The sequence below is a fragment of the Oncorhynchus keta genome, unplaced genomic scaffold (genome assembly GCF_023373465.1).
Source record: "Oncorhynchus keta strain PuntledgeMale-10-30-2019 unplaced genomic scaffold, Oket_V2 Un_scaffold_139_pilon_pilon, whole genome shotgun sequence".
Classification (NCBI taxonomy): Eukaryota; Metazoa; Chordata; class Actinopteri; order Salmoniformes; family Salmonidae; genus Oncorhynchus; species Oncorhynchus keta.
Window position 1 is genome coordinate 604491 of NW_026290780.1, and position 22010 is coordinate 626500.

At 47.7% G+C, this 22010-nt stretch overlaps 2 protein-coding genes across 21 annotated transcripts in view; one reads left to right on the top strand and one right to left on the bottom strand.

The window, feature by feature from the left end:
* Positions 1-2706: 2706 nt before the first annotated feature.
* On the top strand, positions 2707-5725 carry LOC127927404 (uncharacterized). The gene is made up of 2 exons (XM_052513734.1): positions 2707-2859; positions 4968-5725. Exons 1-2 carry the CDS (start codon positions 2707-2709, stop codon positions 5697-5699), a joined length of 885 nt encoding a protein of 294 aa, XP_052369694.1. The 3' UTR covers positions 5700-5725.
* wdpcp (WD repeat containing planar cell polarity effector) overlaps positions 3383-22010 on the bottom strand; it is a 145750-nt gene continuing 127122 nt past the window's right edge. For 10 of the 20 annotated variants that reach the window (XM_052513746.1, XM_052513750.1, XM_052513749.1 and 7 more), the window contains exon 14: positions 10864-11365. In XM_052513746.1, the coding sequence (XP_052369706.1) occupies positions 11271-11365 (95 nt within the window). In that variant the 3' untranslated portion in view covers positions 10864-11270. Of the gene's footprint in view, positions 4372-9359; positions 9883-10863; positions 11366-17845; positions 17938-22010 lie in introns of those variants that run through there. The other 10 variants (XM_052513758.1, XM_052513757.1, XM_052513743.1 and 7 more) reach the window with 9 other exon arrangements.

Genomic DNA, 22010 nt, shown 5'->3' on the forward strand with positions numbered 1-22010 from the left:
GGAAGATCCAACGTTGTTGAACTCTGAAGGCTGAAGACTAAAAACAATCTTTGACAAGGCACCGCTCTTTATTAGTTGTAGGCTTTGTAGTTATAATAGTTAGAATTGGACTATTTCATTTTAGCGGCACAGGATCTTTCTTCTAGGAATACAGGCGTAATGCACAGGCCATCTATTTGCAACAGACCTGAAAGTTGATTAAGGGACCTATTAACAAATCCCAGATTGCTCCTTTAATGATGACTAGTATGCAGTACCAGCTAAATAAACACACTGGTTTGCGTCCCAAATGGCACCTATATTACCTACATAGTGGAGAATAAAAATGGAATAGGGTTCCATTTGAAATCCGCAGACTCTTGCTAACTATAACATTATACATGTTTGTTCGAGTATGTCTACGTGCGCTTTGAGACATCTGCGACACCGCGAGAGTACACAAACGCGGGCCGGATTTGTTAAATCTGCATCAAACATTTGCAACCAATCTTGGGTATTTTTTTAAAAAAGGAATTCGAGTATTCTGTAGCCTCGTGCTCTTACGTGAAACACTTTCCAACCAACACGACCAGGACTTGAGAAATAGAAATTGGATTTGGCACAACGGAATTGGTTTGACGCATGGGTTGGGTGGAACATTCGATTTTAAACATTTTTCAGAACGGTGCATTTCATGGTCCCTTACTTTATAATTTCGTTAAATAAATAGTTGCCTATGTCTCCTATATTTAGACGATTAATAAACATAAGGCTACCATTTCGTTTTTAAAATACTGTTGGGACTTAATTCAAAAGATTTCTCTAATTATGTAAAAAGTAGATTATGTAATGTGTTGCCCTATTCGGTTTAAACTCGCATATTTCATACTCTCTCACTATCTACCCTGTGTTGTCCATTACTTCTGTATAAACTAGTCACGCAAGGGATAAGGGACTGGATTAGCTTGAATCCGTTGTGTTTTAAACATCCACACATGAAATAAAATAAAGTCCTTTTCATTCAAACAGATACATGCTACATAATAAAAATAAATACTGTAAAATATGACTAGGATAATTGGCTTTGCACATGTTAGCAATGGCAGCGTATGTTAGTTACACAACTTCCGATACAGCAATAGAATAGCATGTATAGTTTCATACAGAAAACGAGGCATGGTTTAGTGAATGTTGCCATTTTAATTGCATCAAAGGAATAATCTTGAATGGCTTTTCAAATCCTGTTAATTCTAATTTATGTCAGGTAGATAATGCGTGCAGGCTTGGCTACTCCGCATTGCTTATACAAAACATCGGTCTCTTCAAAGTCTCAAAGCTGCAATAAGGCTGCTTTTAAGCAGGCAACCCAATTCTGATCTTTTACCCCCACTAATTGATCTTTTGACCAATCATATCAGCTCAAAAATGATCTGACGTGAAAGGACTTGTGATTGGTCAAAAGAGTATATAATATTTGGCTGCCTGTGTAAACGCAGCCTTAAAGAGCGTTTACTGTAAGGGATTATTTCAGCTGTGTTTACACAGGCAGGAAAATTCTGATATTTTTGCCCTAATATTGTCAAAAGAAATCTGATCTGAATGGTCAAAAGACCAGTTAGCGGATTCGGGCTACCTGTGTAAACGCAGCCTAAATTGCTGTATTTTCTCTCTGCACAATCATTATATTACTACTAAAAGCTCAATGTAGCGACACCAGTTGGAACCTAAGAGAGGTGAGCAGGAACTTGCAGGCCACAGCCAATGGGTTTTGTTTTGCCAAGGCCTTTTAGGTGTAAAGGTCAAACTTTAGGGATTACATCTCATTGTCCATTTTCAGCTATGCCCCTCTTAAAGGCAATGTTTCCACATTCACGGTAAACGCTAAACATGTTGCAATCGAAAAATGACCTTAAGGGGCTCTACTCAGTCTGCATCTCTGAAGTGTTACAGATTGCAATAGAAATTTAAAGGTAATTTCCGATTGGGCCGATATATGCAGCGTTTACTGTAAATGCAGTCTCCGCTAACGTGGGAACATTGCCTTTAAGTGTCAATCGCGCTTTAACGTGGCTCTTTCGCATTACAGATAGACAGCTAAACGCTAGAGTTTATCTATCTCTAGTCACGTTTATACCTGCCACTAACATGCGTCCGTCGTCCTGATCTTGTCAGTTTATACATGGAAGATCTGATCACAATCAGTTCTCAATCTCAATCTTCTCAGTCTTTTAATTGTCTACAGCTGTCTGAAAACTGTGGACACAAACAGGACGCTCTACCATGTTAGCACCAGGGCCTGTAATGTGTACAGCGTATGACTTTACGATCACTCCTATAAACTATAAACTCATCACAAACTTTACATTTACATTTAAGTCATTTAGCAGACGCTCTTATCCAGAGCGACTTACAAATTGGTGCATACACCTTATGACATCCAATGGAACAGCCACTTGCATCTAAATCTTTTTTTTTGGGGGTGAGAAGGATTACTTACCCTTACTTACCCTATCCTAGGTATTCCTTTATTCCTTCCAAAGTGACCTTTTCATGTTGTCAGAACCATCCAAACTCATTTTAAAACAGTTTTTCTACATGTAATTGTCTAGATAATAGTCTGTAAAGAACAACCAGAGTCATATATAAAACTAAACTGTGTCTCTGAGAGCAACAAAGTCAATCCGCTGGTCAGTCATTAAATCCCGCCCCTTCACACCATTTATATTAATGACTGGGATCAACAGCCTCAGACTGTCTGTGGGGATGACATCACGTGGCCACGTGGCCCCGTGCCCCGTATTGAGTCAAGAACAGTGTCCATGTGGGTTGGAGATGTCCTCCTCTGGCTCCCTGGATCGCCAGGTCACCGTATCCCTCAGGGTGAACTGACCCTATGGCCTAGCTACTTTCTGCCTGAGTGAGCCTGGTCCGCGTTCCAAATTTCATCCTATGCCCTACTTTTAACCAGGGTCCATATACAGTAGTAGTGCACTATATAGGGCATAGGGTGCCTTTGGAAGCATATCCCATCAAATACCTGTTGACGTTTTTCCAACTATCCAATCCAGGAAATGAACTCTGCTGGACCTTTTTGTTGTTGTTTTGGCATACGTGAATGTGCTTTATATCAGTGTGTGTGGGAGAGTGTGTGTGGAAGAGTGTGTGTGGGAGAGTGTGTGTGGGAGAGTGAGTGTGGGAGAGTGTGTGTGGGAGAGTGAGTGTGGGAGAGTGAGTGTGGGAGAGTGTGTGTGGGAGAGTGAGTGTGGGAGAGTGTGTGTGGGAGAGTGTGTGTGGGAGTGTGGGAGTGTGTGTGGGAGAGTGTGTGTGGGAGAGTGTGTGTGGGAGAGTGAGTGTGGGAGAGTGTGTGTGGGAGAGTGTGTGTGGGAGAGTGTGTGGGGAGTGTGTGTGGGAGAGTGAGTGTGGGAGAGTGTGTGTGGGAGAGGGTGTGTGGGAGAGTGAGTGTGGGAGAGTGTGTGTGGGAGAGTGTGTGTGGGAGAGTGTGTGTGGGAGAGTGTGTGTGGGAGAGTGTGTGTGGGAGAGTGTGTGTGGGAGAGTGAGTGTGGGAGAGTGTGTGTGGGAGAGTGTGTGTGGGAGAGTGAGTGTGGGAGAGTGTGTGTGGGAGAGTGAGTGTGGGAGAGTGTGTGTGGGAGAGTGTGTGTGGGAGAGTGTGTGTGGGAGAGTGTGTGTGGGAGAGTGTGTGTGGGAGAGTGTGTGTGGGAGAGTGAGTGTGGGAGAGTGTGTGTGGGAGAGTGTGTGTGGGAGAGTGTGTGTGGGAGAGTGAGTGTGGGAGAGTGTGTGTGGGAGAGTGTGTGTGGGAGAGTGAGTGTGGGAGAGTGTGTGTGGGAGAGTGAGTGTGGGAGAGTGAGTGTGGGAGAGTGTGTGTGGGAGAGTGAGTGTGGGAGAGTGAGTGTGGGAGAGTGTGTGTGGGAGAGTGTGTGTGGGAGAGTGTGTGTGGGAGAGTGTGTGTGGGAGAGTGAGTGTGGGAGAGTGTGTGTGGGAGAGGGTGTGTGGGAGAGTGAGTGTGGGAGAGTGTGTGGGAGAGTGTGTGTGGGAGAGTGTGTGTGGGAGAGGGTGTGTGGGAGAGTGAGTGTGGGAGTGTGTGTGGGAGAGTGTGTGTGGGAGAGTGAGTGTGGGAGAGTGTGTGTGGGAGAGTGTGTGTGGGAGATCTGACAAGCCGGAGATATTATGTGTATGAGAGAGAGATCCAGTGGGCCTTCCCCGAGATGGACCGATAGCACAACCTGCATGCTGGGACAGTTCTCCTCCTCCTTTTCTCATCCAACCTTGTTTTTCATTGGCTGTCTAGCGTCGCCAGACGTCAGCATCTTCACGTGTTGATAGGTCGGTCTGAGGAGCGAGACGGCATGGGGCCGGGCCTGGGAGGATACTTACCTGAGGAAGAGGTTAAACAGAGTTTAACGGGGTCGTGTTCATTAGTGCACAACGTAGCAAAGCGTTTCGCAAATTGATAATTAACATTTCTTATTGGACAAGTCCAAAGTAGTCCCTCCCTGCTTGTCTGTTTTTTCCCCCCGTTTGGGGCCGAATGAACATGACCCTGTACCGACACGGTGTAGTCAGGAGTGACGGCTCTAGTTTCAATGGTGCTTTGTGATACGAGCCCGTCCTGGCGGGCAGCCTTGGGTTTTGTTCGGCAGGTATTTTAGTTTTGTTTTATGCGTCAATTATGTCTGGGACTGGTACAAGAATCACACGTTTTAGATTCCAATTGATAATTGGTGGTATTGCAAGAGGTAATTAACAAGTGGCAGGGCAGCTTTTTCAAGACCCGCTTTGCACAGTCAGCCAGCAAGACACTTTTCCCCCTCTGAGATAGTTTGTCATTTAGAAAAATACTCACAATGTTTGACTTTCGAATGTTATCAACATTTTTTACCTGATTTGATACTAATCATCAACAGACACGTTCAACAGCGGTGAGCAGCACAAGACCTCTTTAATGTTCCACTTCAACACTGCAATAAAAGGATGAAACACCAAGCCCCAGAGAAAGCCTCCCAGCCCCAGAGAAAGCCTCCCAGCCCCAGAGAAAGCCTCCAAGCCCCAGAGAAAGCCTCCAAGCCCCAGAGAAAGCCTCCCAGCCCCAGAGAAAGCCTCCCAGCCCCAGAAAAAGCCTCCCAGCCCCAGAGAAAGCCCCAGAGAAAGCCTCCCAGCCCCAGAGAAAGCCTCCCAGCCCCAGAGAAAGCCTCCCAGCCCCAGAGAAAGCCTCCAAGCCCCAGAGAAAGCCTCCCAGCCCCAGAGAAAGCCTCCCAGCCCCAGAGAAAGCCTCCCAGCCCCAGAGAAAGCCTCCCAGCCCCAGAGAAAGCCTCCAAGCCCCAGAGAAAGCCTCCCAGCCCCAGAGAAAGCCTCCCAGCCCCAGAGAAAGCCTCCCAGCCCCAGAGAAAGCCTCCAAGCCCCAGAGAAAGCCTCCAAGCCCCAGAGAAAGCCTCCAAGCCCCAGAGAAAGCCTCCCAGCCCCAGAGAAAGCCTCCAAGCCCCAGAGAAAGCCTCCAAGCCCCAGAGAAAGCCTCCAAGCCCCAGAGAAAGCCTCCAAGCCCCAGAGAAAGCCTCCAAGCCCCAGAGAAAGCCTCCAAGCCCCAGAGAAAGCCTCCAAGCCCCAGAGAAAGCCTCCAAGCCCCAGAGAAAGCCTCCAAGCCCCAGAGAAAGTCTCCAAGCCCCAGAGAAAGCCTCCAAGCCCTAGAGAAAGCCTCCAAGCCCTAGAGAAAGCCTCCAAGCTCCCCTCAAGGCCCCGGCTCCTAGGCTCCCCTCAAGGCCCCTGCTCCTAGGCTCCCCTCAAGGCCCCCGGTTCCCCTCAAGGGCCCGGCTCCTAGGCTCCCCTCTAGGCCTCGGTTCCTAGGCTCCCCTCTAGGCCCCGGCTCCCCTCAAGGCCCCTGCTCCTAGGCTCCCCTCAAGGCCCCTGCTCCTAGGCTCCCCTTAAGGCCCCTGCTCCTAGGCTCCTCTCATGACCCCGCCTCCCCTCAAGGCCCCGGCTCCTAGGCTCCTCTCATGACCCCGGCTCCCCTCAAGGCCCCGGCTCCTAGGCTCCTCTCAAGAACCCGCTCCTAGGCTCCCCTAAGCTCCTAGGCTCCTCATAAGAACCCCGGCTCCTAGGCTCCCCTCAAGGCCCCGGCTCCTAGGCTCCTCTCATGACCCCGGCTCCCCTCAAGGTCCCGGCTCCTAGGCTCCTCATAAGGCTCCTAGGCTGGACCTAGGCCCCCAAGGCCCGGCTCCCCTCAAGGCTCCTAGGCTCCTCATAAGAACCCCGGCTCCTAGGCTCCCCTCAAGGCCCCTGCACCTAGGCTCCCCTCAAGGCCCCGGCTCCTAGGCTCCCCTTAAGGCCCCGGCTCCTAGGCTCCTCATAAGAACCCCGGCTCCTAGGCTCCTCTCATGACCCCGACTCCCCTCAAGGTCCCGGCTCCTAGGCTCCTCATAAGAACCCCAGCTCCTAGGCTCCTCTCAAGACCTAGGCTCCCCTCAAGGCCCCGGCTCCTAGGCTCCCCTCAAGACCCCGCTCCTAGGCTCCCCTCAAGACCCCGGCTCCTAGGTTCCTCTCAAGACCTAGGCTCCCCTCAAGGCCCGGCTCCTAGGCTCCCCTCAAGGCCCCGGCTCCTAGGCTCCTCATAAGAACCCCGGCTCCTAGGCTCCCCTCAAGGCCTCGGCTCCTAGGCTCCTCTCATGACCTCGGCTCCTAGGCTCCCCTCAAGGCCTCGGCTCCTAGGCTCCTCATAAGAACCTCGGCTCCTAGGCTCCCCTCAAGGCCTCGGCTCCTAGGCTCCTCTCATGACCCCGGCTCCCCTCAAGGTGTTTGACTTGGATGGCCCAGTTCTAATACTGTGCATGGAGGGCTTCTTTCCTTCTTTGAGGTCATCACTGATCTGACAAGGGTTGATTGGGGGAAGCAATAGGATGGAAAATGTACCCAACACCAACACATCCGTCATGGACTATTATTACATCTGATATAGGAGGCTATAGGCTAGGCTACGAGACAGCCAGAAAGACAGACAGAGACACAGACAGAGACACAGAGAGAGACAGAGGGACAGAGAAACAGACACGAGAGACAGCCAGAGAGACAGACAGAGACAGAGAGAAACAGACAGAGACACAGAGAGAAACAGAGGGACAGAGAAACAGACACGAGAGAGAGACAGAGAGACAGACAGAGACAGAGAGAAACAGACAGAGAAACAGAGGGACAGAGAAACAGACACGAGAGAGAGACAGACAGAGAGACAATATTACTACGTTGATATTGATTACTGCATTGTTGGGTTTAGAACTTGTAAGAAAGACATTTCACTGTACTTGTGTACGTGACATTAAAACCCCACAGAGTAGCTGTTGCACAAGATAACGTGGATGATAACGGATAATGATGGGTGGGTAAGACACGCACACTGGAGGCTAGCTTCATTTACAACCGCTAACAAGGCCGCTCCCCCACTACACCACGCCCCACCAGTATACTATAATTCCAGACATCTCAGGTGGCTGGAGTCTATTAAAGGCCGACTCAATATATTTATTACTACACTTGAAGGGCGGTTTCCTGGACACAGATTTACGCCGGGATTCAACCGGACTACGGGTTGTCGACAATCGGGTTGAGCCGACACGCGCAGCGTGTACCGCGAATAGAGATCCCCGCGAACGCATCTCAAGGCCTTTAAAAGACACATCATCGACATAAATATATACATTTGCGATATTTTCTTATTTTTATTGGACAGATAGAGAGGATGGTAGTGGGGAGAGATAGAGGCGAGGTCAAAGGGCAGAAGCTAAACCTATGCTGACAACGTAGACGTGTGTGCGCTGGAGGCTGTGGTCTTAACGTTACACCTGTCTGGTCATAGCTGCCAGAGGTTTCCTAACAGGAGAGACATTTGTTATGTGGTTCTAATCAAGATTGTGTATATGTAACAGTATAACTTTAGACCGTCCCCTCGCCCATACCCGGGGGCGAACCAGGGACCCTCTGCACACATCAACAACAGTCACCCTCGAAGCATCGTTACCCATCGCTCCACAAAAGCCGCGGCCCTTGCAGAGCAAGGGGGAACCACTACTTCAAGGTCTCAGAGCAAGTGACGTCACCGATTGAAACGCTATTTAGCGCACACCGCTAACTAAGCTAGCCGTTTCACATCCGTTACATCAGCACCACCGCTAACTAAGCTAGCCGTTTCACATCCGTTACATCAGCACCACCGCTAACTAAGCTAGCCGTTTCACATCCGTTACATCAGCACCACCGCTAACTAAGCTAGCCGTTTCACATCCGTTACATCAGCACCACCGCTAACTAAGCTAGCCGTTTCACATCCGTTACATATATATTAATAAAGTTGAACAGATGGCTTCCCCAGACACAGATCAAACCGAGTCCTGGACTATAAAACTTGGAGATTCTCTACAATGGCTTTTAGCCCAGGACTAGGTGTAATCTGAGATGATTGAGGTATTTGTAGTCCTAGCCGACACCTAAAGGCCCACAGCAGACATCTAAAAAACAGATATCAACTGTAACCCAATGACTTTTATTACAGGTTTTGTAGGTTTTATTTTCAGATGTCAAGTCATTGAATGATGTGATATTAGGCTGCAGTAGTTGTTTGAAAGTGACATATATCAGGAGATAAAACCAATGACATATCACTTATCCAAACAGCTGCTCTCTTGAGTATCACTGAACAAAACAGAATCATTTCTGTTTACATAAGACAAGTATTAGCCTTGTATCACCAGACAGAAACGTAATTATTTTTCACCAATCTCTCTCCCAAAACGATTGACGATTGAAAAAAAACACACAATGATTATTATTTTTGGAAACCTAACAAAACAACACAAAGAAAGAAAACACAGAAACCAACCCATCCTGACTGACTGATCTGTTCTGTCCATTTCACCATACTTTCCAGCCTCAGATTCGTTGTTGTATATATTTTTGAGAAGCAAATCCTCTTAGAATGCAGAGTAAATAGATTAGAATACAGTGGCGGATTAGGGTCTGCGCGGTGCTGTCAGATTAGTCCCGAGCGCAGCGCGTCGACAGCTCGTGACAAGGCCGTGGCTGCTGTTCAGGAAAGGGGCTCGAGCTGCTCCGTTCGGCGCGCAGTGCTGCTGCCCGTACTCACCGCTTAAAAATCGCTTGTTATATTGGCTTCCGTTCATGAATAAAAACCTTCGGCAGTCCGTAATCTCGACACATACACACAGTAGCCTACACGGTACACAGTACAATACTGTAGGCCACATCATCTGATAAACTATAGAGAGACCAAACATTCACTGCCTCAGCATGCCTAATGATAGTGGGTTTGACATATTTTAGTGTGCAACAAATACAAGGGACAGGCCTAAAAGCCATAAACACAAGATACAACACCTCTTTAATACAGCAATACAATAGGCTAGTTTACAGCTCTGTGTTAGGATACTGTAAAAGGTGACCAGGGTCAATCATGAAAAACAAAAAGCCTAATTACTGCACTGTTTTAAACGAGGCTGGGATTAAAGAACAATTCAATTAAATGGGCAGAACATTTAAAACACAATTTTTCAGCAGGAGGGCTGGTTGTGAGAGAACTGAGATGGGGCTGGACAGGGCTAGGCCTATATAGCATATACAACATTCTGTTCAAATAAAACCTACTAGCAAGACATTAGCATAATTATTCACTTTTGACTTAGACCTAAATTCATAATTCTTAGGCTAATCATGCATCAACATTTCAGAATAGAGCTAGATCAGTTATCAGATATATTTACAGAATACATTTGATTTAAAAAATGCATTAAAAAATATGGAGTTTACAGTCGAAAAATAAATGGTCAAAGGCTGTTTTCAAACAAGACCAAAATGAACCACTTTCAGCTTCCCTGCGTCTTTGGTCACCTGAGTTGGGGAGAGAAAGAGGGGGGAAGAAATAGGGGGAGAGAAAGAGGGGCGAAGAAAGGGGGGAAGAATGAGGGGTAAAGAAAGGGGGAGGAAGAGGGGGGAGAAAGAGGGTGAGAAAGAGGGGTAAAGAAAGAGGGGGAGAAAGAGGGTGAGAAAGAGGGGTGAGAAAGAGGGGTATAGAAAGGGGGAGAAAGGGGTGAGAAAGAGGGTAAAGAAATAGGGGTGAGAAAGAGGGGGGAGAAAGAGGGTGAGAAAGAGGGGCTAAGAAAGAGGGGAAGAAAGAGGGGTAAAGAAAGGGGGAGGAAGAGGGGGGAGAAAGAGGGTGAGAAAGAGGGGTAAAGAAAGAGGGGGAGAAAGAGGGGGAGAAAGAGGGGGAGAAAGAGGGGGGAGAAAGAGGGGGAGAAAGAGGGGGAGAAAGAGGGTGAGAAAGAGGGGTGAGAAAGAGGGGGTAAGAAAGAGGGGGAGAAAGAGGGTAAAGAAATAGGGGTGAGAAAGAGGGGTAAGAAAGAGGGGGAGAAAGAGGGTAAAGAAAGAGGGGTGAGAAAGAGGGGGAGAAAGAGGGGTAAAGAAAGAGGGGGGGAGAAAGAGGGGGAGAAAGAGGGGTGAGAAAGAGGGGGAGAAAGGGGGGGAGAAAGAGGGGTGAGAAAGAGGGGGAGAAAGAGGGGTAAAGAAAGAGGGGGAGAAAGAGGGGGAGAAAGAGGGGTGAGAAAGAGGGGTAAAGAAAGAGGGGGAGAAAGAGGGGGAGAAAGAGGGGGGGGGTGAGAAAGAGGGGTGAGAAAGAGGGGTGAGAAAGAGGGGGGAAGAAGGGGAGAGAAAGAGGGGTTTAAAGAAAGAGGGGAGAGAAAGAGGGGTGAGAAAGAGGGGGAGAAAGAGGGTAAAGAAAGAGGGTGAGAAAGAGGGGTAAAGAAAGAGGGGTGAGAAAGAGGTGGAGAAAGAGGGGGAGAAAGAGGGGTGAGAAAGAGGGGAAGAAAGAGGGGGAGAAAGAGGGTAAAGAAATAGGGGTGAGAAAGAGGGGTAAGAAAGAGGGGGAGAAAGAGGGGTGAGAAAGAGGGGTAAGAAAGAGGGGTAAAGAAAGAGGGGGAGAAAGAGGGTAAAGAAATAGGGGTGAGAAAGAGGGGTAAAGAAAGAGGGGGGGAGGAAGAGGGGGGAGAAAGAGGAGGAGAAAGAGGGGGGAGAAAGAGGGGGGAGAAAGAGGGGGAGAGAAAGAGGGGTGAGAAAGGGGGGTAAAGAAAGAGGGGGGAGAAAGAGGAGGAGAAAGAGGGGGGAGAAAGAGGGGTAAGAAAGAGGGGGAGAGAAAGAGGGGGAAAGAGGCAGGTTTACTTGAAGGTCTACTCAAACTGATCACATTCATGCGACGTCCAGGGTCAGTCCATTCAGTGCTTCAGCTATAGGTTTATTAAGGTTGTAAAATTCCCAACATTCCCAGGTTTTCCATAAGTCCTGGTTCGAAGACCCTCTGGATAACTTGTAGATGGTATTTCTAGAAAACATTGTAATTTGGGGAAAGTTACATTAATTATTTTACTGATCAAAATCATGTACAACCTTTGATGTAATAATCAACATGACCTACTCGAACATAATATAATAATAATATATATGCCATTTAGCAACATCTCAGTCAGTCATGTGTGCATACATTCTACAGGATCAGTAAATCAACATGACAACTGAGCTACAGAAGAACATCTCTGTCAACCAGGATCAGTAAATCAACATGACCTACTCTAACATCTCTGTCAATCAGGATCAGTAAATCAACATGACCTACTCTAACATCTCTGTCAACCAGGATCAGTAAATCAACATGACCTACTCTAACATCTCTGTCAGACAGGATCAGTAAATCAACATGACCTACTCTAACATCTCTGTCAACCAGGATCAGTAAATCAACATGACCTACTCTAACATCTCTGTCAGACAGGATCAGTAAATCAACATGACCTACTCTAACATCTCTGTCAGACAGGATCAGTAAATCAACATGACCTACTCTAACATCTCTGTCAACCAGGATCAGTAAATCAACATGACCTACTCTAACATCTCTGTCAACCAGGATCAGTAAATCAACATGACCTACTCTAACATCTCTGTCAGACAGGATCAGTAAATCAACATGACCTACTCTAACATCTCTGTCAACCAGGATCAGTAAATCAACATGACCTACTCTAACATCTCTGTCAGACAGGACAGTAAATCAACACACACACACTAACATCTCTGTCACAGGATCAGTAAATCAACATGACCACACACACAACACACACACACACACACACACACACACACACACACACACACACACACACACACACACACACACACACACACACACACACACACAATCAGTAGGCCTCAATCATACAGACCAGCTAAATCTTGAATTTGGACTTCCCTCCCCTCTCCTCCTCTCTCCAAACCATTGTCACTCAGGGCGACCTCCCAGCCTTGAGCCGTGTGTTAATAGTGGTTATGATTGACATTAAAACCCTAACAACGTTAACTAGATACATATGTAAAGAGCAATGCAAATTCTTCCTCCAATAGCCTACAGTCTGGATTACCAAGTGACTGTGTGATTCAGTGGTGGTGGTGCCGAGACAATCTCCCACTAATCGCCCGGAAAAATATATATTACTACGACAAAGATGATGAAGACGAGGAATGCATCCCAAATGGCATCTTTTCCCTATCTAGTGCACTACTGTAGAACAGAGCCCTATTCCCTATATAGTGCACTACTATAGACCATAGCCCTATTACCTATATAATGCACTACTTTAGACCAGAGCCCCATGGTATTCCCTATCTAGTGCACTACTATAGACCATAGTCCTATTCCCTATCTAGTGCACTACTATAGACCAGAGCCCTATTCCCTATATAGTGCACTCCTATAGAACAGAGTCCTACTCCCCATGGGATTCCCTATGGGCCTTGGTCAAAAGTAGTGTGTATATATAAAGTGCTGTGAAAAAGTATTTGCCTCCTTCCTGATTACTTATTTTTTTTGCACATTTGTCACTTAAATGTTTCAGATCATCAAACAAATGTTAATATTACACAAAGATAACCCAAGTAAACACAAAATGCAGTTAAGTGATAATAAATCAAATTAAGGGAAAATAGCTATCCGAACCTTCATGGCCCTATGTGACAAAGTAATTGAATTTACTGTGGTTAATCACATTTTTTGGAAAGCTGAGTTCAATTGCATTAGCCACACCCAGGCCTGATTACTGCCAGACCTGTTGAATCAAGAAATCACTTAACCTGTCTTGGGTAGGGGGCAGTATTTTCACGTCCGGATGAAAAGCGTGCCCAAAGTAAACTGCCTGCTACTCAGGCCCAGAAGCTAGGATATGCATATAATTGGTAGATTTGGATATAAAATGATGTCTGTGAGTATAACAGAACTGATATGGCAGGCGAAACCCCGAGGAAGAACCATCAAAAAATATATATGTTCAGCCTTCCACTGTTTCCAATGGCTTTCATGTTTATTATGAGGCGAAGTCCTCCCAGATTGCAGTTCCTAGGGCTTCCACTAGATGTCAACAGTCTTTAGAAAGAGTTTCAGGCTGTTTTTTGGGGAAAAACGAGCTAGAAGTTGTAGTTTTTCTAAGTCGTTCCCATTTTGGCTGTAGTGTTTCCATGCGCGTGGGTGAAAGCGCCTTTTGTTATTTATCTCTGGTAATGAACATACTATTCTCCGTCTTAAAATGGATCGTTTATTCATTATTTGTTTATTCATTGGGATTCATTATGTATGCATTTTGAAGGAGGGAAACCGGTGGATTATTGAATGAAGTGCGCCAGCTAAACTGAGTTCTTATGGATATAAAGAAGGATTTTATCGAACATTTTTGATGTAACTGGGACCTTTTGGAATGCCAACAGAAGAAGATCTTCGAAGGTAAGGCATTTATTATATCGCTATTTCTGACTTTTGTGTCGCACCAGCCTGGTTGAAATTTTTTTCTTCATGTTTTTGTATGCAGGGCGCTGTCCTCAGATAATCGCATGGTGTGCATTCACCGTAAAGCCTTTTTGAAATCTGACACAGCGGCTGGATTAACAAGAAGTTAAGCTTTATTTTGATGTATGACACTTGTATTTTCATGAATGTGAAATATTTATATTTCTGTAATTTGAAATTCGCGCTCTGCAATTTCACCGGATGTTGGCCAGGTGGGACGTTACTATCCCACCTGCCCGACAAAGTGGAGTAGGCCAAAAGATCTCCAAACGCAAGACATCATGCCGTGATCCAAAGAAATTCAGTAACAGATGAGAATCAAAGTAATTGACATCTATCAGTCTGGAAAGGGTTATAAAGCCATTTCTAAGGCTTTTTGGGACTCCAGCGAACCATGAGCCCTTATCCACAAATGGAGAACATTTGGAACAGTGGTGAACCTTCCCAGGAGTGGCCGGCCTACTAAAATTACCCCGAGAGCGCAGTGACGACTCATCCAAGAGGTCACAAAAGAACCCACAACAACATCTAAAGAACTGCAGGCCTCACTTGCCTCAGTTAAGGTCAGTGTTCATGACTCAACCATAAGAAAGAGACTGGGCAAAAATGGCATCCATGGCAGAGTTCCAAGGCGAAAGCCACTGCTGACCAAAAAGAACAAAGGCTCATCTCACTTTTGGCAAAGAACATCTTGATGATCCCCAAGACTTTTTGGGAAAATATTCTGTGGACTGATGAGACAAAAGTTAAACTTTTTGGAAGGTGTGCGTCCCATTACATCTGGCGTTAAAGTAACACAGCATTTCAGAAAAAGAACATCATACCAACAGTCAAATATGGTGGTGGTGGTGTGATGGTCTGGGGTCAGCATGGTGGTGGTGGTGTGATGGTCTGGGGTCAGCATGGTGGTGGTGGTGTGATGGTCTGGGGTCAGCATGGTGGTGGTGGTGTGATGGTCTGGGGTCAGCATGGTGGTGGTGGTGTGATGGTCTGGGGTCAGCATGGTGGTGGTGGTGTGATGGTCTGGGGTCAGCATGGTGGTGGTGGTGTGATGGTCTGGGGTCAGCATGGTGGTGGTGGTGTGATGGTCTGGGGTCAGCATGGTGGTGGTGGTGTGATGGTCTGGGGTCAGCATGGTGGTGGTGGTGTGATGGTCTGGGGTCAGCATGGTGGTGGTGGTGTGATGGTCTGGGGTCAGCATGGTGGTGGTGGTGTGATGGTCTGGGGTCAGCATGGTGGTGGTGGTGTGATGGTCTGGGGTCAGCATGGTGGTGGTGGTGTGATGGTCTGGGGTCAGCATGGTGGTGGTGGTGTGATGGATGGTCTGGGGTCATGGCATGGGGTGGTGGTGGTGTGATGGTCTGGGGTCAGCATGGTGGTGGTAGTGTGATGGTCTGGGGTCAGCATGGTGGTGGTGGTGTGATGGTCTGGGGTCAGCATGGTGGTGGTGGTGTGATGGTCTGGGGTCAGCATGGTGGTGGTGGTGTGATGGTCTGGGGTCAGCATGGTGGTGGTGGTGTGATGGTCTGGGGTCAGCATGGTGGTGGTGGTGTGATGGTCTGGGGTCAGCATGGTGGTGGTGGTGTGATGGTCTGGGGTCAGCATGGTGGTGGTGGTGTGATGGTCTGGGGTCAGCATGGTGGTGGTGGGTGTGATGGTCTGGGGTCAGCATGGTGGTGGTGGTGTGATGGTCTGGGGTCAGCATGGTGGTGGTAGTGTGATGGTCTGGGGTCAGCATGGTGGTGGTAGTGTGATGGTCTGGGGTCAGCATGGTGGTGGTGGTGTGATGGTCTGGGGTCAGCATGGTGGTGGTGGTGTGATGGTCTGGGGTCAGCATGGTGGTGGTGGTGTGATGGTCTGGGGTCAGCATGGTGGTGGTGGTGTGATGGTCTGGGGTCAGCATGGTGGTGGTGGTGTGATGGTCTGGGGTCAGCATGGTGGTGGTAGTGTGATGGTCTGGGGTCAGCATGGTGGTGGTGGTGTGATGGTCTGGGGTCAGCATGGTGGTGGTGGTGTGATGGTCTGGGGTCAGCATGGTGGTGGTAGTGTGATGGTCTGGGGTCAGCATGGTGGTGGTGGTGTGATGGTCTGGGGTCAGCATGGTGGTGGTGGTGTGATGGTCTGGGGTCAGCATGGTGGTGGTGGTGTGATGGTCTGGGGTCAGCATGGTGGTGGTGGTGTGATGGTCTGGGGTCAGCATGGTGGTGGTAGTGTGATGGTCTGGGGTCAGCATGGTGGTGGTGGTGTGATGGTCTGGGGTCAGCATGGTGGTGGTGGTGTGATGGTCTGGGGTCAGCATGGTGGTGGTAGTGTGATGGTCTGGGGTCAGCATGGTGGTGGTGGTGTGATGGTCTGGGGTCAGCATGGTGGTGGTAGTGTGATGGTCTGGGGTCAGCATGGTGGTGGTGGTGTGATGGTCTGGGGTCCAGCATGGTGGTGGTGGTGTGATGGTCTGGGGTCAGCATGGTGGTGGTGGTGTGATGGTCTGGGGTCAGCATGGTGGTGGTGGTGTGATGGTCTGGGGTCAGCATGGTGGTGGTGGTGTGATGGTCTGGGGTCAGCATGGTGGTGGTGGTGTGATGGTTTGGGGTCCAGCATGGTGGTGGTGGTGTGATGGTCTGGGGTCAGCATGGTGGTGGTAGTGTGATGGTCTGGGGTCAGCATGGTGGTGGTGGTGTGATGGTCTGGGGTCAGCATGGTGGTGGTGGTGTGATGGTCTGGGGTCAGCATGGTGGTGGTAGTGTGATGGTCTGGGGTCAGCATGGTGGTGGTAGTGTGATGGTCTGGGGTCAGCATGGTGGTGGTGGTGTGATGGTCTGGGGTCAGCATGGTGGTGGTGGTGTGATGGTCTGGGGTCAGCATGGTGGTGGTAGTGTGATGGTCTGGGGTCAGCATGGTGGTGGTGGTGTGATGGTCTGGGGTCAGCATGGTGGTGGTGGTGTGATGGTCTGGGGTCAGCATGGTGGTGGTGGTGTGATGGTCTGGGGTCAGCATGGTGGTGGTGGTGTGATGGTCTGGGGTCAGCATGGTGGTGGTAGTGTGATGGTCTGGGGTCCAGCATGGTGGTGGTAGTGTGATGGTCTGGGGTCAGCATGGTGGTGGTGGTGTGATGGTCTGGGGTCAGCATGGTGGTGGTGGTGTGATGGTCTGGGGTCAGCATGGTGGTGGTAGTGTGATGGTCTGGGGTCAGCATGGTGGTGGTGGTGTGATGGTCTGGGGTCAGCATGGTGGTGGTGGTGTGATGGTCTGGGGCTGCTTTGCTGCTTCAGGACCTGGACGACTTGCTGTGATTGATGGAACCAGGAATTCTGCTCTCTACCAAAAAATCCTGAAGGAGAATGTCCGGCCATCCATTCATGACCTCAAGCTGAATTGCACTTGGGTTCTGCAGCAGGACAATGATCCAAAACACACCAGCAAGTCCACCTCTGAATGGCTTAAATAAAAACCAAATGAAGGTTTTGGAGTGACCTAGTCAAAGTCCGGACTTGAATCCGATTGAGATGCTGTAGCGTGACCTTAAAAGGCGGTTCGTGCTCGGAAACCCTCCAATGTGGCTGAATTAAAACAATTCTGCAAAGAAGAGTGGGCCAAAATTCCTCCGCAGCGATATGAAAGCCTCATTGCCAGTTATCACAAACGCTTGATTGCAGTTGTTGCTGCTGAGGATGGCACAACCAGTTATTAGGTTTAGGGGGCAATTACTTTTTCACATAGGTCAATGAAGGTTCGGATAGCTTTTTTCCCTTAATAAATAAAATCATCACTTAAATGCATTTTGTGTTTACTTGGGTTATCTTTGTGTAATATTTAAATTGTTTGATGATCTGAAACATTTAAGTGTGACAAATGTGCAAAAAAATAAGAAATCAGGAAGGGGGCAAATACACAGTGCTGTGAAAAAGTGCACACACACACACACACACACACGCACGCACGCACGCACGCACGCACGCACACACACACACACACCTGTTTGTCTCCATGGTCATGCCTGATCAGTGCTCAGGGTCCCGGTGTTTCTCTCCTCCAGTGGCCAGCTCCTGTTGGTCGGTCCTGCTCTGCTGATTAACCAATCACAAGAGAGACAATCAGAATGTGCAGAGATCTACAGGATCCAGCAGTGAAGTGGTTGAATCTACAGAGATCTACAGGATCCAGCAGTTGGCCAAGGTATCTGCTCGTAGTAAGTAACCATCCTGAATGGCCAAGGTATCTGCCAGTAGTAAGTAACCATCCTGAATGGCCAAGGTATCTGCCAGTAGTAAGTAACCATCCTGGATGGCCAAGGTATCTGCTCGTAGTAAGTAACCATCCTGGATGGCCAAGGTATCTGCTAGTAGTAAGTAACCATTCTGGATGGCCAAGGTATCTGCCAGTAGTAAGTAACCATCCTGGATGGCCAAGGTATCTGCCAGTAGTAAGTAACCATCCTGGATGGCCAAGGTATCTGCCAGTAGTAAGTAACCATCCTGGATGGCCAAGGTATCTGCCAGTAGTAAGTAACCATTCTGGATGGCCAAGGTACAGTGGGGAGAACAAGCATTTGATACACTGACAATTTTGCAGGTTTTCCCTACTTACAAAGCATGTATAGGTCTGTAATTTTTATCATAGGTACACTTCAACTGTGAGACGGAATCTAAAACAAAAATCCAGAAAATCACATTGTATGATTTTTAAGTAATTAATTTGCAATTTATTGCATGACATAAGTATTTGATCACCTACCAACCAGTAAGAATTCCGGCTCTCACAGACCTGTTAGTTTATCTTTCAGAAGCTCTCCAGTTCTCCACTCATTACCTGTATTAACTGCACCTGTTTGAACTCGTTACCTGCATAAAAGACACCTGTCCACACACTCAATCAAACAGACTCCAACCTCTCCACAATGGCCAAGACCAGAGAGGGTGTAAGGACATCAGGGATAAAATTGTAGACCTGCATACGGCTGGGATGGGCTACGGGACAATAGACAAGCAGCTTGGTGACAAGGCAACAACTGTTGGCGCAATTATTAGAAAATGGAAGAAGTTCAAGATGACAGTCAATCAACCTCGGTCTGGGGTTCCATGCAAGATCTCACCTCGTGGGGCATCAATGATCATGAGGAAGGTGAGGGATCAGCCCAGAACTACACGGCAGGACCTGGTCAATGACCTGAAGAGAGCTGGGAACACAGTCTCAAAGAACCATTAGTAACACACTACGCCGTCATGGATTAAAATCCTGCAGCGCACGCAAGGTCCCCCTGCTCAAGCCAGCGCATGTCCAGGCCCGTCTGAAGTTTGCCAATGACCATCTGGATGATCCAGAGGAGGAATGAGAGAATGTCATGTGGTCTGATGAGACAAAAATAGAGCTTTTTGGTCTAAACTCCACTCGCCGTGTTTGGAGAAAAAAGAAGGATGAGTACAACCCCAAGAACACCATCCCAACTGTGAAGCATGGAGGTGGAAACATCATTCTTTGGGGATGCTTTTCTGCAAAGGGGACAGCACGACTGCACCGTATTGAGGGGAGGATGGATGGGGCCATGTATTGCGAGATCTTGGCCAACAACCTCCTTCCCTCAGTAAAAGCATTGAAGATGGGTCGTGGCTGGGTCTTCCAGCATGACAACGACCCGAAACACATAGCCAGGGCAACTAAGGAGTGGCTCCGTAAGAAGCATCTCAAGGTCCTGGAGTGGCCAAGCCAGTCTCCAGACCTGAACCCAATAGAAAATCTTTGGAGGGAGCTGAAAGTTCGTATTGCCCAGCGACAGCCCCGAAACCTGAAGGATCTGGAGGTCTGTATGGAGGAGTGGGCCAAAATCCCTGCTGCAGTGTGTGCAAACCTGGTCAAGAACTACAGGAAATGTATGATCTCTGTAATTGCAAACAAAGGTTTCTGTACCAAATATTAAGTTCTGCTTTTCTGATGTATCAAATACTTATGTCATGCAATAAAATGCAAATTAATTACTTTAAAATCATACAATGTGATTTCCTGGATGTTTGTTTTAGATTCCGTCTCTCACAGTTGAAGTGATATGATAAAAATTACAGACCTCTACATGCTTTGTAAGTAGGGAAAACCTGCAGAATCAGCAGTGTATCAAATACTTGTTCTCCCCACCGTATATATTATGGTTGTGGAAGGCTTATATTCAGCCTAGATATAATTTAACAAACTCTGAATTAATACGGTTATTGCTGATTGTTTGCATTTGACCTTTAATTGTGCAACTAAGCTTATTTAGATAAAACATTTTTAAAACATGGAGATATACTGTATATCGTGAATTGCCCATAAGTTTAGTTATTATATTTAGCTGACACACTACAGCCTTCAGGGCTGGGCTGTGTGCCTCCATCTCTACTCATAGATCCCAGATAGACAGAGGGGTCTATTCAATCTGAACCTGGAACCGGGTTTCCTGGTTAAACCAGACTGTGACATTACAGGGACTAAAACACATCTGACCCAGTATCAGTGGTTAAGGGGGCAACTTCTATGCTATTTAATCCACTACACTAGGCTTGCCTTCCAGCTAAATAGAAACGCCAGCCAATTCCCAAAGACAGTAGAAACAGAGAGATAGGGGAGACGATGTGCTACTTCCTCTTTTCAACATTAGTCAGATAGAGGAACGTTGGTCCCCTTCCCAGATTTCCGTCTCTTACTCCCCCAAACCGTCATTGTTTCTCATCTCCATCTCTTCTCGCCGAGCCAAATGGGAGGAATAATGCCCCCCCCCATCCCCATCCCCATCCCCATCTCACTAAGCTGTCATTGGCTCCACATAACAAACAATGAAACTTCATCTGAGACCAGATTACCATGGTTTCAATAAAAACATACAAATTGAGAGAAAAAAAGAATGGAAAACAGAAAAGGCAAAAGGCAAAAGGGGAAATGGATGGCCTCTTCTCTCCTCTCTCTGTAGTTATGATGGAAATGGATGGCCTCTTCTCTCCTCTCTCTGTAGTTATGATGGAAATGGATGGCCTCTTCTCTCCTCTCTCTGTAGTTATGATGGAAATGGATGGCCTCTTCTCTCCTCTCTCTGTAGTTATGATGGAAATGGATGGCCTCTTCTCTCCTCTCTCTGTAGTTATGATGGAAATGGATGGCCTCTTCTCTCCTCTCTCTGTAGTTATGATGGAAATGGATGGCCTCTTCTCTCCTCTCTCTGTAGTTATGATGGAAATGGATGGCCTCTTCTCTCCTCTCTCTGTAGTTATGATGGAAATGGATGGCCTCTTCTCTCCTCTCTCTGTAGTTATGATGGAAATGGATGGCCTCTTCTCTCCTCTCTCTGTAGTTATGATGGAAATGGATGGCCTCTCTGTAGTTATGATGGAAATGGATCTCTCCTCTCTCTGTAGTTATGATGGAAATGGATGGCCTCTTCTCTCCTCTCTCTGTAGTTATGATGGAAATGGATGGCCTCTTCTCTCCTCTCTCTGTAGTTATGATGGAAATGGATGGCCTCTTCTCTCCTCTCTCTGTAGTTATGATGGAAATGGATGGCTTCTTCTCTCCTCTCTCTGTAGTTATGATGGAAATGGATGGCCTCTTCTCTCCTCTCTCTGTAGTTATGATGGAAATGGATGGCCTCTTCTCTCCTCTCTCTGTAGTTATGATGGAAATGGATGGCCTCTTCACTCCTCTCTCTGTAGTTATGATGGAAATGGATGGCCTCTTCTCTCCTCTCTCTCTGTAGTTATGATGGAAATGGATGGCCTCTTCTCTCCTCTCTCTGTAGTTATGATGGAAATGGATGGCCTCTTCTCTCCTCTCTCTGTAGTTATGATGGAAATGGATGGCCTCTTCTCTCCTCTCTCTGTAGTTATGATGGAAATGGATGGCCTCTTCTCTCCTCTCTCTGTAGTTATGAGGGAGTACCTGGGAATAGACCCGCGGAGTACCTGGGTATAGACCAGGGGAGTACCTGGGTATAGACCAGGGGAGAACCTGGGTATAGACCAGGGGAGTACCTAGATATAGACCAGGGGAGTACCTGGGTATAGACCAGGGGAGTACCTGGGTATAGACCAGGGGAGAACCTGGGTATAGACCAGGGGAGTACCTAGATATAGACCAGGGGAGTACCTGGGTATAGACCAGGGGAGTACCTGGGTATAGA